General features: G+C 48.3%; 1 protein-coding gene across 1 annotated transcript in view; it reads left to right on the forward strand.

Annotated features, from left to right (window-relative positions):
* LOC104163172 (pappalysin-2-like) overlaps positions 1-16,134 on the forward strand; it is a gene marked incomplete at its 5' end in the record, with an annotated part of 58,879 nt that overhangs the window by 11,148 nt on the left and 31,597 nt on the right. The window contains 1 exon segment of the mRNA XM_009702079.1: positions 11,820-11,965. Within this exon segment, the coding sequence (XP_009700381.1) occupies positions 11,820-11,965 (146 nt within the window).

Genomic DNA, 16,134 nt, shown 5'->3' on the forward strand with positions numbered 1-16,134 from the left:
GGGGGGGGGGGGGGGGGGGGCTTCGGTCACTGTTTGCAGACACCCTGAATTAGATATCAGGGTTTAGTCTGTTCGTTGTTTCCAGGATTACATCTTAGTAATTAGTACATTCCTTTGGAGTTCACTCCCATTGATGTTTTTGGTATGTGTTAAGCCCAGATTTCTGCCTGGGAATTTCACTGTAGCATCATCAAGTGGGAGCCTGTAGGTTGAGTTTAAACCCAGGAGTCTAAGGCACATGCGGCTTTTCAGCTCCCATGGAGCTCTCCCTGGGAGCAATGGGGGTACATCGTCCACGGAGGATGAGGGTGGTCCATGCGTCCTCTGCTCCCACTGCGAGAGCAGCTGGGAGCCCAGCCACTCTGAAAGCTTGACTCTGCATCGCTGACTGGTCTTTCATTAGACATCCCCGCACCTTGATGTGTCTCAGATGGGTCGCGTGTTTTAAGATGATCTCACCCGTGAGGAAATAGTAAGCTTTTCAGAGGAAGGGGTGGCCATGATTCACTCTCATAGAAACACCGAACAAGCAAATGGAAACTCCCTATTGACCAGGTCCCTTCAATTTAAAAGGGTTTTTACTACCTATTCCAGTATGCATTTGAAAATCATACGCATTTACTCTCACATACTACAATCAGATGGTTTTTAAGCCATTAAGGCCCATTGGGTCAATAACCAGCATTTTCAAAAATCTATTAAATACCCATTTCTGTGGAAATAGTGCTTTTACAATTGATCATGGCTACCGACTCCCATTAAAATAAACCCCAAATGCTATCAACTCCCCCAAGATGCAGAGCACTAAAACGCAGATTGCCAGGACAAACTTATCCCAGGGGAAAGTTGATGGCCCATTATGCTTAAGCAACACAAGAATTGTCACATAAGCCAGGAAGTTTATGGGACTTGCACGGATTTGTCTTCCCTGAGGGGGTAAAAAAGGAAGACTCATGGGATGAATCGGTAGTGGTAACACAAGCTCAAAACCAGCCTCTTGTGGGAGCTTTTGGGGACATAATTTGTATTAACTTTCAAGTGTGTACAGGCTTTGGTTGTTTGGCAGAAGCAAACGATGCTTTAGGGCTGAAGTACTGTAACAGATGCTGAATTTGTAGGTCTGTTCTTGGTGGCACAGGGTTTTCCATGTTGAATTATACAGGGATGTCACATTTCTGAGGTTGTAAGAGGAAAGCTGTTGGGAAGATGACCTTGCAAAGATGAAGTCCTTGTCTCTCTGCCCTGGAAAGGAAGCCCTTTGGGGCTGCTGGTGTTGTGGTGGACCTTAAACCAGGCTGCTGAGGTGTGAATGTGGTGGGACTGCAGGGGATTCCTGCAGGTTGCCTCGGGGTGAGAAGTCGCTCAAGAGATGGAAGGCTGGTGACCAGGGTCTTGACGATGTTGGGGGGAAGAGTGGATGTTCCCACCGCACTGTTGCTGATGGCTCTTCCCATGCATGGTTCCACGGAGCAGAGACCCTGCTTGCCCTTGCTGAGCACTGGTGATGGGAGGTTGTGGCTCTGGAGGGTCCCCCTCAGGAGGTGACCCAAAGGGCTGGGACCCATCCATGTGGCTGTTGCCTCCTCTGAGGGAGGCCTCCAGTTTTCAGGGGAGGCACCGGGGATGGGGGAACAGCAGCATAGAAGAAAGAGGTCCCAGCCCTGACTCCCCCATCTTGACTCAGCAGAGAAGCGCAGGAGGGAGCGTTGCGATCCAGCTGTCCTTTCTTATTAGGGTTTTGCCGCTTACTGTCTCTGCCAGACACCAACAACTCTTAGGACGCAGGCTGGCTGCCGGCGTTGGCCAAAAGCTACCATGCCCCCTTGCAGGAGAGGTCAGGTAGTCCCTGCCAAGCCAGAGGCCATGCTTCCCTTGTCTGTCTCCTTTTGTGCCTCCTTCGGTCAGCTTCACCGCAGCCCTGGATTCCTCTCCTGCGTGTGCCTGATCCAGACCCAACACTCCTCTTCCTGCTGTCCTCTCACCTCTCCAAGCCCTTGCTTGCTGGGGGATGATGTCTGTGCTATGGGGCCATGTCTCAGTGCCTCCTCCATGAGGCCACTGCAGAAAGGTGCCCCTTCCTATCCAGCAACGCGGTGACGTTGGATGGTATTTAGGCTGGGAATGGAGGAGGCAATTTTGTGAATTGGTTTCTTCCTTCTTAAAGGAATTTAATTTGAGGCAGGCAAAGGGGAACATGTGGGTTCCTGTCCCTGGGGGAGAGTGTAGACATCTATCCATAGAGCAAATGTGGGACTTTCTCCTGGGTTCGTAATCTAATGGCTTCTGTGTCAGGCTCCGGGACCCTTTGACCCTTTGGGATTCTTGATGGCTGGTCCTGGTGCTTTCTGCAGTGCAGGACTGACTCCTCCAGGAGCTCAGGAGAGACTATAGGTCTATTGAGTAGCCACAGCCATTGGATTTTTTTGGAAACTGAAATGCTGATGCGTGGGTCCAAACGAGCAGTTCTCAAAAACCTCACCTGCTCCTAAGAAGTTGTAGGGCTGGTGGCACCTCAGTTATAGCCAGGAAACCTACGGAGGCACATGGGGATGGGCTGGAATTCCCAGCAGGACCACGTTAAGATGCCATCAGGCAGGCCATGGTGCCCATCATGTGCGTGGCAGCTAGCAGCTGAGTGAGGTGGTAAGCCAGCCGTGGTCTGAGAGTGAACATGTAAAGAAATCAGTGTTATCTGATGCACGTATGATTAATCTGTGCCGAAGGAAGAGCCACTGAACATCCCTGTCCCTTCAGAGGAGCGGTGGAGGGAACTCCCCACTCCTGCAACACTGGTCAGAAATCCTGGGGGCTGGTGATGCAGATGCTTTAGCATCCTCCAAGAGAAGCCTCAAATTTAGGAAAGCCTCCAGTGAGAAGCCACAAGAGGAGGCTGTATCTGAAGGCAGCGTTGGAAGGGGAGGTCAGAAGATCTGCTGGGGGGTGTGCAGCCATTGGCATGAGTGTCCTGAGGGTGCCTGCCACGCTGCAAGAGCATGGCTGGGGGGAAAAGTCTCCTGAGGTTTATTCTCATGTATTCAACACAAGCTAATGGGGGACCATCCTCAGTGCCACCCCCAAAACATGAGTACCAGTGTGCCATGTGCAACCAGCCTTAAAACTGGTCCATGCTCCCTTGCCCTGCACGTAAGCTGTCAACGGATCTATAACAAGATCCAGAGAGGAAACTGCCATGCAGCAGAAGAGCAAACAGTCTCTGAGCAGGCTGGTGGGATGGAATTGGCGTGGGTTTCCTAAAGCCAGGTGCCCTGGCGTGGTGTCAGAGGCAAAGATGAGTCCTTGATGCCCAGCTGTTGCTTCCCAAGAGAAAAGCCAGCAAGTGCAGTGTGCCCTTCCCTGTGTTCGTGCTGGCAGAGTCTGGGATCTGTAGGTGCAGGCAGCTGGTTAAAAATTTGGCACTCCTGGTAGTGTATTCAGAGTTTGCCCAGAGAGGGCATGACATGTCCTTCACTGACCTTCAGGTGATCACATCTACATCAGTCCCTGTATTTAAGCATTTTCTATTTTTTTTTTTTTTTTAAGATGGAGTAGGAGGGTGAAAGTAGTAACATGGAGACCTTTATACCTGAAAGTCTGCTGAAATTTTCAGGTGGGTTTAAGGTCTGTCAGAGAGGACAACCAGATCAGCCTGTCTCATTATGATCTTTGTTCACCCCTGTAGGCCTAACTGCATGTATCATATGAGCTGTTCTCCAGCCATATGCCCTACCGTCAGTCCTTCTGGATTCAGGGTGGCATTTCCCAAGGCTCTTGCTGCAGATGTATCGCATCCACTCAGTTTTGTTTATCTATGAACATTTCTATTTCTGCAGTCTTCCCTCCTGCTTTTTGCCCCTTGGTCTGTATGCCTACAACTCACCCCTTTCAGAGTTGGGGCGCTCTGCCACCTCCCCAGCAGGTCATCGTCCCTCCCACCCAGTCCAAATGGCACTTCAGCCCAATCCAACTGCTGCCACCTTTTTTTTTTTCTTTTATCCTGAGCTCTGCTCTAGTACCGTGCCTTTAGTCTTGTTGCACCCCACTGGAAGGGAACTTGAATTCTGCCTCACAATTCTGAATAAAGGTGGAGACCGTACATCAGTTTTATCCAGGGATGCATCTCAATTATGCTGAGCTTCAGCTCTACCTTCCCTGCTCAGCAGATCTGCTCCTTCCTTCCTTCACTCTTTTTATTTCTAAAAGGGTCTTTTACTCTTTGTTTTCACTGCAGTCTACTTGATTTCAGGGAATTCCCGTTTCACCCTGTTCTCCCTGGCATCTCGGGTGCAGTGGTGTCTACTGGTCACTCCTGGTTTTCAATTCTTAGTTCAAGACTTACATTCATCCCTCCATTTAAGTTAACCTGAATCAACTCATTATTAGTTCAGGCCAAGTTTTCCTTCTCTCATCAGCTCTTCCATAATTTCTATGCTGCTTAACAAAACTAGGTCTAAAATAGCATTGCCTTTGGTTGGTTCAATGATGATTTAGTGAATAACTTTTCAGCAAACACTTCCAGGAATATCTGGGCCATGCCATTGTTAACAGCACTTATTCTTCAGCCCATCTCAGGGCAAAATGCCCTGCAGGGCTTTCTGGTCTAACACTGATGTTATTGTCTGTCTTTCCCAAATCTGACCTCAAGAAGTTGTGTACTACCACCCGATGAGACTGGGAGCTTGCCTGCTGTGTGCTGGTGATCTGCAGCCTTCTTGGTCCCTTTCCCCAGAAAATCTATATGGAAGGGTCACGGCCTCAAACCACAACTTGTTTTTTTGATCCTGTCTGCAGCTTTGCCAGCACAACTCTCTGACCCTGCAGCATCTGCCAGTGCTTAAGTCCCAAAGCCAAATCCACCTCCCACATGGAGATTGAGGGTTACCTCTGAATCCAACAGGAATTGCTCATGCGTAAGGGAAACCCCTGATCCTGAAGGCCCTCATGTAGGAGTGTTTTGCCCTGTTGCCCTCGTTGACATCTTGGTACTCAGCCACTCATGCAAATTTTAAACTGTCTCTTAAGCAGTGCTGCCAGGGATGACTGCTGCCTAGGCTGTCCTTCTGCTCGTGCTGTCAGCGCCTCAGAGGTGGGTTTTTCCAGGCCTGTGCAAAAGGTCTGTGATGCCCTCATCCCTCGTGTACCCAAATGCTTTTTGGCTGGAGTCCAGCACCCAGTGAAGTTGATGGGAGACTCCTGAGGACTACGGGGGTGTAGTATTCCAGCAGTGTTCTCCTCAATCCCAGGGGAATGTCTGGCTGTTCCTCAGCCTTCCCTTCACCTCTTGCATGTGTTTTGTGTTTGGCTATATTACCAAAGCCTGTCCAGACAAGAGTCATTTGGATGTTGCTGCCTTGTCAAGTTGTCATGATGCTGGCAATGCTGTTTCTGGCATACCAGCGTAGTGCTGGACTGGAGTCGGAGCTCCTAGACCATGGTCATGGGAATGCAAGTAGTCTTAACAAGTACAGAAGGATTTAAGCTTTTGCCTAAAAATACAGCATTCCCCCAGCCACGTTCATGCCAGAGATTTCAGGGCAGGTAAACCCAGAGCGTGAGGCAGCTGCAGTTGTGAGAACCACCATCAGTGTCATCTGGAGGCAGACCAAGTAACCCGTCTTAGCTTGTGTGCTGTGACAAGATGGTACTATGTTCTGTTTATGGTGTGGTAGTGGGCTTTGTCTGCCTGCGGCAGGGCAGAAGGGAGGCAAGGCTGAGCATCCTCTGGGAATTCATGTGATGAGAACAGGGATGAGGGTTCACAAATCCTATCAAGGAGGATTCATGCATGCAAGCAGAGGGCCCAAGTCTGGAGGATAATCTATTTAGACCCCCTCTAAAGAGTCACCATGGAGAGGAGTCCTTTGGTGGGTGAATCGAAATACATCCACTTTGGCTTACCATCTGGAGGAGCATCTCCACTGACAAGATGAAGAGTTAAGAGAGTATGCTCTTCAAAAATAGTCATGCCACTTGATTCAGCACCTGTCTTCACGGCTTGAGTTGTGGCTCTTGGACTCCGTGGCTGCTGCCTCAGAAGCAAGGTTGCTGTTACACACAGCAACAGTGTTAACCCCTTGCAGCCTTGGGAGAATGTGTTGTCCACACACCAAAAATGTTATTGGCAAGGCTGGTCTTGTTCCTGGGAAGTCTGAGGGATTCCTTGTTTGTCAAGCAGAAGTTTGGGGGAAAAGGGAACCTTCCTGCTTGTGGGGAGTAGGATGAGGAATTTCCTTGCGGTGGGTGAAGGACATGAAAGCAGAGCCAGGAATCCCCTGTGACTTCATTAGGCTGCATGGTTAGCTGGAGCTGGCTGGGTCTCAAGTATTTTCCAGCTGTCCATGGAGGGCACTTGGACAGCTTCCACCCAACCCCACTCCCACATCCCTTCTGAAATGTCTACAGGGAAAAGACTCCTATTTTTGAATTGCAGTGGAATTCCTGTGGCATTACATACTATATCCTTTGCAGTACCCAGAGAATTCAGTTTGATTTACGGTACAGCGTGGGGTACGTGCTGGCCTTGCTTTCCATTCAGAAGTGACATCTTTTGCCTTTCGGTGGTCATGGCCACTTTCATGGCTCCAAGGCTTCCTGTTATGATGTGACTGTCATTAAAAAGTGCCACTCTTGCTCCTCTTCTCCCGCCTTAAGCCACATCAGGCTTGTGTTACAGCTTGATTGTCCATTCTACTGCCCCATAGATTAGCAGCATCTCTCCTCTCTCCCACCTGTGCACCAGCAGTAGTCCTGTTGCTACCAGAAATAGCTGCCGGGAAAAGCAGAAATAGCTCTGTCTCTCTAGAGTATGCCAAGTCTTCTCCTTTGATCAAGCCAGCCCAGAGCCTAACTTACAACCATGAGTAGAAAGATGCACTCTCCCCCATGGGTTAGGACAAAATTGTCCAAGGAAAAGCAGGAGAAAGGGATGTGAGGGCTCTCCAGGGAGGCCTGGGATCATGGATGGAGTGTGTTTTTTTTCAGCTGCTCAGAAAGGAAGCTTTGGGTCTTCAGACCTTAGTGTGGTAAGGTCTAGTGCAGTAATAGTTTTCCATGCAAAGCTATAGTCGTTTGATGGCTTTCCCATTTGATATGATGAGGTGACACAGAGAAGATGGAGCAGGACTCCAAGAAGACAGAGGCTGGGAAGCAATGGACACAATTTGGAACACGAGAAATTTGGATTAGACATCAGGAATTTTTGTTACCATGAGGGTGGCTAAATACTAGAATAGGTTGCCAAGAGAGGTTGGGAAACCTCTGTCCATGTAACTGTTCAGGCCTCAGCTGGACTTGGCCTTGAGCAACCTGATTTAATTAGACCTGTTTTGAACAAGGAGGTCAGAGTAGGTGACGTGTGGAGATCCTCTCCGTCCACAGTTATGAGTCTCTGATTCTACTGTTCTGTGGTGACACAGTTACTGAAGCTGCTGGACTTCATCTTCCCTTCCTTTTTTCAGTAGCAGGAAATGTCACGCAATGACAGCGCATCGTTATGTCCCATACTGAGCCATGTGCTCCTGACCCAGCACCAGGACCACACAAGCGTCAGTGTGGCTCCACTGCGCTGCTTATTCTTCATCTTCCTTTCTGTCAACCATGAGTCTCACAAGTAAAGCAGTAGGCAGTGTGGTGCCGAAGCCTGCCTTAGAGTCTGACTGTCAGCTAGTGTTGTTCAGCAGAAGTCAACGGTGTCACAGGTGAGCACCTGTCATGAGGGAGACCATCATATCTGGACTCATTCACTCAAATACCATAATTCCAGACTGTGTTCATGCCCATGCCCATTCCCATTTCTAACAGTGACAGTCCATCACCCTCCCATCCCTAATCTCGCTCTATTCTTGCATATACTCTTCTTGTAAGCTCCACTCTCTGAGGGGTGCAAATACTCTCCAGGTCAAGATGGTATTACCACACAGCTAGCTGTTCACCAATGAGTTTTGGATGCTCTTGAAAAGACACTTACTTTGAATTTGGCAAACCTGATGGCCCTTCTCTGTCTCTCTTCTATCCTCTGCCCTGTTCTTTGGGATTGGGTCTTTTGTGCTCCTCAGCTGATAGCTGTACCTTCGTGTGTCCTTCTAGCCTTCCTTGTGGGTCTGTGTTAGGTTGCAGTGCCCACCTTGCTGTAAATACCATCTAGTTTGGAATACTTTGGTCTTGTAGGCATTGGGAAGCTATTTGAGGAGCAGAGGAGAGGGCTGTCATTTAGGCTGTTTGTGGAGACCAAAGGCTGCTCTGCCTTCCCCCTGGGGAAAGTCACAGAAGCGCTGAAGAGAGGAGGGAGAGCATAACCTTGGCAGTGAGCAACCAGGCGAAGACGCCAGTTACATGCTCCTTGTCTAAGCTAAGGATGCCAGTGGGAAATGTGGATTGAGGGGAATCAGAGTTGCCCATTCCAGAGTTGTTTTGGTCTTGCTTATGTCTTTGGGGACGCTGGTAGGATATTTGTGCTTTCCATGCCGTAATGGGTGAAACTGGGGTCCTTTCTTCTCCTTGTCCATCCAACTCATCTGAGCATCTCTTGGTGCTGGAACTGCTCCCTCTATCTCTGGCACAGCCCTGAACCATCCAAATCTCTCAATGGAGGAAATTACTGTTATTTATAATTAAGGGTTGACAAAAAATGTTGCTAGTGTCAAGGGAACAGCAGGCGACAGCCAGAAAAACATCATGTCTCCAGAAGAGAGGCGGCGGGAATATCCCTCTGAATAGGGCTGATGTCAGCTCTCGGAATTTGGACAGCTTGGAAGGGTTTGGGGCTATTTTTCCAAGATATCATAGTTCAGGAATCAATGTTATTTTTAAAGCTGTGTACCCCAAGCAGCTCTGGTGCGTGAAGGAGTCTTTTTCTCCCCCTTCCCCCCCCTTATGCTCTATTTCTATGAAATTTTTGCTTCTCTTCCTTCCGAGTCATGCCACAAATATGTCCTTCAGGTTTATTTATTCTTCTCCCTATCTATTCCTCCCGGCCTGCTCCCGTCTTGGTTGGGTTGAAGGGATGGCGTCAGCGTGGCGCGTGTCTGGGATGCTCAGGCGAGACATCACAGAGAAGAAATCATGTTCTCCTAATTTGTCGTTTCCGGTTGGGAGAGTTTTCTCTCCGCAAGCTGATGTGGCTGAGGAAAGTGTTCTGGGAATGCTGCTTTGTGGTGGGAGATCTTGGGGCCTAGTGAAGACAAGCTGGTCATCTCATCTCACCATTAAATGCTGCCATATAGTCCAGCCAAGATTTTCTCAAGTAACAGAAGTTTCAGAGCTGCTTTGTTGCTGGGAAGGTGGGTGAGATGTCTCCATCCTGGGATGACCTATTGTGACTGACTGGTTAGTCAACAGATCCTGATTATCTGACACCTCCCAAATCAGCAAGGGCTTCTGAAAGTCTCTGCTATTTCACATCCAGGGAAGTGGCCCTTGGCTTTACCGAGCTCTGCTCCACCTGCCATCCTGCTCTAGTCTACTTCTGGAACCCTGTTCCTCTATTTTTTCACTTTTTCCTCCTTCTCTTCCATTTGCTGTAGCAACCTCTCTCTTTCTAAACAAGTCTGTTGGTATAATAACTTGACGAGGGATCTTGCCATCTCAGACATGTATTTGCACATCTCTCGTTGGTTTCCCTTCTCACTTCACATCTTGGGTTAGAAAATGCCTTTTTCCCCTTAGCCCGTGCTCAGCTTTTTGTCCATCCTTCCATAACTGAATGCGGTCAGGAATGCAGTAATGGACACCACTTTTGTAAAAACTGCTCGTTCAAATATAGCCGGTGTGCCTTCATGGCTAGTCCAGTGTAAAGAAATGATTGCATTCCCTTCCCAATCTCTCTGTGCAGCTCAAAGATGCCAATTGCTCCTGGAAGCGTGGGAATAAGTGAAATGCTTTCCACCACCTTACTGTTGCTGTTGGCCTTATGCTGCCGGTTTAGTCATTCTTACGACATATTTCCACAATGGTGCATTTCCATCATCATTCCACAGTGATGTATTTGAAGCTTTTCCATGAGTTTTTTTCCCTGCTTAAATTCTCTTAAATTAATGGCTTCGCAAACCGTGGGTCAGGGTCCTCAGATTTTGAAGACTTACAGGCAAGTCTTAGATACTTAGAGGTAATGTCTTCCAGGGCTACCTGTCCTAATCCTGTCTCAGCCCATGAGGTTAACGGCACTGATGGTGGAAATGATAGTACTTGATTTAAAATATTATCTGGCATTTGCAGCAGAGCCCGAGGCCCTACAATCCCACTGCTATTATTATTATTATTGGAATTATTGTTGTTATTATTAAGTTAGATCCTGATTGTTTCACACGGCTGAGGACATGAACTCCCTAAAGATCAATGCTGGGACTGTTGGTGTACCGGTGAATGCAATATAGACCTGTGACCTGTGCAGAAACAACCACGTGGAGGGGAAAGCGGAACCTAAATTTCCTGACTGCTGGGTTTGTTTTTTTCCTCCGAGTCCTGAGAGACGTGACACACTGTGAGGATCATTTTGTGGGCACCCAGACATACCCATGGGTGTTACTGCTCTGCTGCAACGTCTATTGCCTACCCACCTCTCCCAGCCCATTACCTTCCTGTGCCATTTAAAAACGGATGTCTTGGATATCCCCATTCCAGTATTTTTTCTGCTCCTGCAACTCTTTATTCCCAGCTCTGGAGATGGGAGGAGAGACAGCCAGCAGTGTTGTCAGGAGGCTTTCCCCACTAAACATGCCTCTCAGTGGATCTGTCTCCAGAGATGTCCCTCTCTCCCCATTAAGCTTATTTTGGGAGCTCCTGTGCTTCCCTGCCCTGGCTCCTGCAGACATCCCAGACCTCCTCTCAGAGAGGATTCAGACCACATGCAGAGAGACAGATTCATGTGAAGAGGGTCCTGATGTTGGCTCAGTGCTTGGAGGACCCAGGCAGCACTCTTCTCCAAGGTCTGTTTTTGAGCAGAGCTGGAAGAGAGATTTCTCGGAGCAAATTCTGAGATACCTTTTGCTCATGCTCTTCTGTACAAAATGCACAGGGATGGGGGTGAGGTAGCGTGTTTCTTGGTGTCTTATGTGCCTGTGCTCTGCAGGGACCCCTTGTTCTTACCATGCACTGCCAGCTCTGGCGTACCGGTTGTCCTGGGGAAAAGGATAGAGCAGAGGGCCACGGTTGTGAGCTTCTCCAGCCAGACTAGAGAAGATTTGAGAAGAGACTTCTTGGCAAACCCTCTCTCCTCCCAGGAATAAGGTTTGAGGTCCATTGCTGCCCTGACCTGTATCAGGGACAACCCCTGAAAACCCTTGTTGGAATCAGCTGAAGTTCTGGATTCATTTCTCTTTCCTCACATGTTGAGGAAAATTTTCTCCCCCCACACACACCCCAAACTCCACTTTGCTGATGCCGAAACCTCTTCTCTTTTCCCTAGCAGGGCTGACCTGCATTTCCCTTCTTCTCTCATTGTTTCTCCTCCCATTTTGTCTCCTTTTATCGTATTCTCCAGGGTCTCCTCTTATCCCCATTGTCGGAAAACCTTCTCTAAGAGTAGAACTCATCAACAAAGCTACTGTAATTAGCAAAACTTCTTCAGGTTTGCATGACTGCCTCCCACTCAAACCCGTGACTAGCAAAACTTGGACCTTACAGAGCAGAATTTGTAGTGTCGTGGGACGTCCTGTTGAAAGTGGCTGAACTCTGCCACCCTTTACCAAACGCAGTTGATTTCAGAGTTGAGGATAGAATCTCCAGGTCTACCGCACCCTTTCCAGGATATCTATGAGTGGCTTCTGCTTTTCCTCTTTGCTCCATTGAAGTCTACGCTGACTATCTCCTTTCCCTTGTCCTTGCAGGGCGTACATGAGCGTGAAGGAGCTGAAGGAGGCACTGCAGCTGAACAGCACCCACTTCCTCAACGTCTACTTCGCCAGTTCAGTGAGGGAAGAGTTGGCTGGTGCTGCCACTTGGCCATGGGATAAAGAGGCCCTTACTCACTTGGGTAAGTAAACTATCCCACTCATAGGGTCTCAGGGTTGTTGGCTTTCCTGTCTTTTGTTTGACTTGGTAAAAAGAGACAGCCATGGTTTGGTTCAACGTTGAGGATGTTTAATGTGAAGGTCATGGTAACAGGCTTTGGGTGTACCGGTAGCTGCTGCTGTAAGGAAAGGAGGTACCTGTTCCCTGTGTCCATGTGGATAAGGTGGTGGGGTTACATCCTGACAAGGGACTTCCAGATTGTATGAGAAACTTTTAATGGTGAAGGCAGCAAGACAGTGGGACAGAGAGCTTGGGGAGAGCTGCAGGTTCACCATCAGTGCAGGCTCTGGAGAGGGGTTTAGACTTGCATTTGGCTTCTCTGGGACCTTCCAGGTCTGTCTTCCAGGACCCTGGAAGGGGTGAACTTCACTTTGCGGTATGTAACAACGAACAAATAAACCAGGAGTGTCGGTGATTTCAGAGGCGAGACTCCAGATTTGAGCGACTCCAGAGCTGGCCAGCCAGTGAGCACTGGCCGCTTCTGAATCCAGCTGCAAATGTGAGGATGACAATCAAATTAAACCATGTTTTTATAACTTGACTTACTACCTGATGGAAGCAAGGTTCTCCTCGGCTTCAGTGGATTCAAGGCAGACCCTTCAGGTCATCAGCCCTGGAAGGCTACAAAACAGTCAAAATGGCAACTGCTTCACTAGAGTGTAAATGCATTTTGTGTTTTCTCCTATTTCTTCTGTCTCTCTTTTTCCTGCCTCTCCCTCCACCTCTTCAATGTCAGAGTTTTCTGGCAAAGCCCTTTACACTTTGCAGTCAAAACATCTAAAGTGTTTCCCAATAAGTAACTGGAAATAATTACTCCTGACACCTGTGCAGCAGACCTAGACCTTCTGCTTTTACAAGTGCGTGGTGTTCAACCCTTAAAAATTTTATGCTGCTGTTAAAGACCTGTTTTAAAGTTCTTTTTTGCCAGTTTCCCTCCCTCAATGAGTTTCAGGACTGTTTTTTCAATAGCACATTGCTACAGTTACTTGTTGAGGAAGGCAAATCTCCATGAAATTTATTCCTTCAGCTTCCAGAAATCACTTCCAAGGCTCAGCTTGACAATCATCTTACTACAGCAAGTGCTTCAGCCACACATGTTCTCTTCAGACCCCTCCCGAGGGCTCGCAAGGAGTTGTATGGAGGGGTAGTCAGGGTGACTGGTCTTGTCGAAAGCCTGCATTTAGCTCCAGTCTCACGAGTTTGTGTCCAGCCAGGAACACAAGAAGTGGCACCATCTGGAAATGTTGGATGAGAGTTTTACCGTGGAGGTTTAGGGGGAAAGGGGTGTTGTCTTGGCTTTGGTGCCAGAGCTGTGAAGTATGAAGCTGGATCTGAACTTCTTTGAGTCTCTGGCACAGACTGAAGACTTTGGTTCAAGGCTGTCCTTGGGTTTAGGTTTAATGAGCTTGGGAGGGCGGGTGGTGGACTCTGTTCTCTGCGAACAGTAGGCTCCACCACATCATCAAGTGTTTTGTACCATGCACAATGTATATTATTGTCCAGCAGAGAAGAAACTTCGGACTGAGCAGGTCAACAGTATATGGCTTTTGACAAAACCTCTCACAAGAGGCTAGTGGAGAATCTGAGGAGATGTGAAGTTAAAGCAGTGAGCAAAGAGCAAACAAAACCTTGGGAGGAGTGAACAGCAGTTTAGGAAAAATTCCTGAGCTTTAAGGACCTAACAGTGACCAGGGATGGAGACAGGTCTTTACAGAAGAGAGGGGTCTGTCTCCATGAAGACAGACTCCTTCTCTTGCACTGAATCTTGCTCATCTCCTGTCTATCCTGACAAATCCTTAAAATATTAAGGTCAGCACACAGGCCCTGCTCCCCCCCGTGCCACTGTCAGCTCCCATGGAGCAGAAATGCCAGCTGATTTTGCCCTACATACATACAGACTCTCTCATGCTTTGGTTCTCCTCCTGAAACCAATTGGTTCCTTGAGTTTGACTTGACTTCTCACAGAGGCTAACCTGCCTTTTGACTCCAGAGACTCTTGGTCAGATTTTGCTTTGTTTTTCTCTGAACCGGACTTTCTTAGATGCTGTCAAGAGAAGTACCATGAGACGTTTTTCTTTCCAGCTGTCTTCCCTTCTTCTATTGTAACACTTTCTCTCATCCCAAAGCTCACTAAACATACTGTTTCCAAACTGTTCTCCGTCAGTTCTTCTCTAGATGTTTTTTAATCTGCTGTCTGGACTTTGAACTCCTTAGAAACCATTCTTTCATGACCTTTGAGTGTGTCTTTCAAGAGGGTGCTCCTCACCTTCCTGTGAGGAGGTGCTCTTCACTTTCTGGAAGTCTTCAGTGAACTTTGTTTTTCATCCCCTTCCCTTCACCCATGCTTATTTTGGGCTACGGGGAATTAAGTGACCGTTCCTTACAGATCTATTGCTCTCCTCCAGATTATTTTCCTGAGTAAATCTGAATTTCAGGCAGCCTTCCTGAAAGTTTAGGGATTGTTCACCATTTTAGACCAGTGTTAGTACCAACCAACAGCAACTACAGTCATTGAAGTATAAGAGAGAATTACTGACTTGCAGAGGATGAACTCATCTACGGCACTTCTATAGGCAGTATTTCAGCTGCTGTGGAGCTCCTAGACAGAGACAACTTGCAGCTAGCTAGTGGCAGAGGTAGAAGATCTCAGGTCTGTTTGCACCGCTCCTCCAACCATGCTGTCTGTCTCAGTCTTTCCACCCTCATCACAGTGAGTTCCTTTCAAACTCAGAGTTCTTGCTTGGAGTCTGGAATGAATTTTCTGAGAACTTAGAAGTAAATCTTTTTAACTACAAAACACAAGGAGTCAAAGGACTCCTGTCCTTTAAAAAAACTTAGCTTTCCGCAGTGGAAAGCCTTGCCTCAAAAAGCCCAGCAATGTAATAGTGCAGACGCTTTAAACTTCATGTGTAGCTGCATGTGAACTGTATTTGCATAAATATGGTTGAAAGGCAAGGGAGCTGCGAATATTTGATGTTATAAATACCTTCTGCAGTTATATAAGCTGAGGCCAGCTCATATATCTGGCTGAGGTCAGTGGATCCTGACGGAGGGCCAGCCGTTCCATCAAAGGTATCTTAAGCAATGGCCATCTTCCTGTCTGACTAACCGTCATGCGTTTGTTCCATTAATTGCCGTGACTCAGTGTTTGGGGAGGACTGGCCCTGTGATACAGGTTCAGCTTTGTGGTTTGCTCCTTAAAGATCCCCTGCTCACTTGAGCATGTGTTCTCTACAACAGCCCTGACTCAGGAACAAGTTGGCTTCTTGGGGGCTGGCTTGAACCAGAGTCTTTCAGCGTTGCCATTGATCATGGCTAGAAGTAGGGCAACGTCCTGGGACTGGGAGCTTTCAAGGCAACGTGTGAATGAAGGTGAAGTGAGGTCCACACCAGTGCTAATCATTCACTGTACTGATGGACTGGGCTTCTCTTGTTGCTTGAGTAGGGTTGAGGCTTGATCTTGAGGACATGACCAGCTCTGCAGCTGTAGCTGGTAGGTCTGGTTTGGAGGGAGAGGATGTTGTGAGGCCAGACCTGAAGCTTTCCAACTGCCTGGCCTCAGTTGGGTGAACAAGTCCAAAGAAGACGCTGGTTCACTTGCCTTGGAGTGCTGGACCCCCTTGATGTCACGGGGACATGACGTTGAAGCTTTTAGCTTCGTTGTGGTTGACCTGCTTGGGCCAGATTGCAGGCGTGAGAGGGAGAGTTCACTTAAAACCCGATTTAGCCCATCTCTCAGGGCAGGAAGAGGCAGAGATGAGAAAGCAAGCCTGATCTGCAGAGGAGGGAGTAGGGAGGCTGGTCTTGTCAGGATGTTACGAACACTTCCACATCTTGGCTTCACAACCAGGACCCTGCAGAGGGGAAATACAACTTCCTGGTCCAAAGCTGGGAGCTCTCCCAGCTCATCAGGGAGTTGTGGGGATAGGGAATGGAGGGACAGGGATGTTCTGGAAGGAAAGCAGAGTTCTCATGCTGGTTCTAATCCTGCCATCTAATTAGCTGTAAAAAAAAAAAGTACTGAAAATACGATCGCCCTTGTGGAGTGTGGGGAAGGAATGGGATAGAGGAAGCCAGCAGAGAGGCGGAGGAAGGACAGGGTATCCCAGCCTTGGGCATCCCTCCCCTGTG

The sequence above is a fragment of the Cariama cristata genome, unplaced genomic scaffold (genome assembly GCF_000690535.1).
Source record: "Cariama cristata isolate BGI_N322 unplaced genomic scaffold, ASM69053v1 scaffold15356, whole genome shotgun sequence".
In the NCBI taxonomy this organism is placed as follows: domain Eukaryota; kingdom Metazoa; phylum Chordata; class Aves; order Cariamiformes; family Cariamidae; genus Cariama; species Cariama cristata.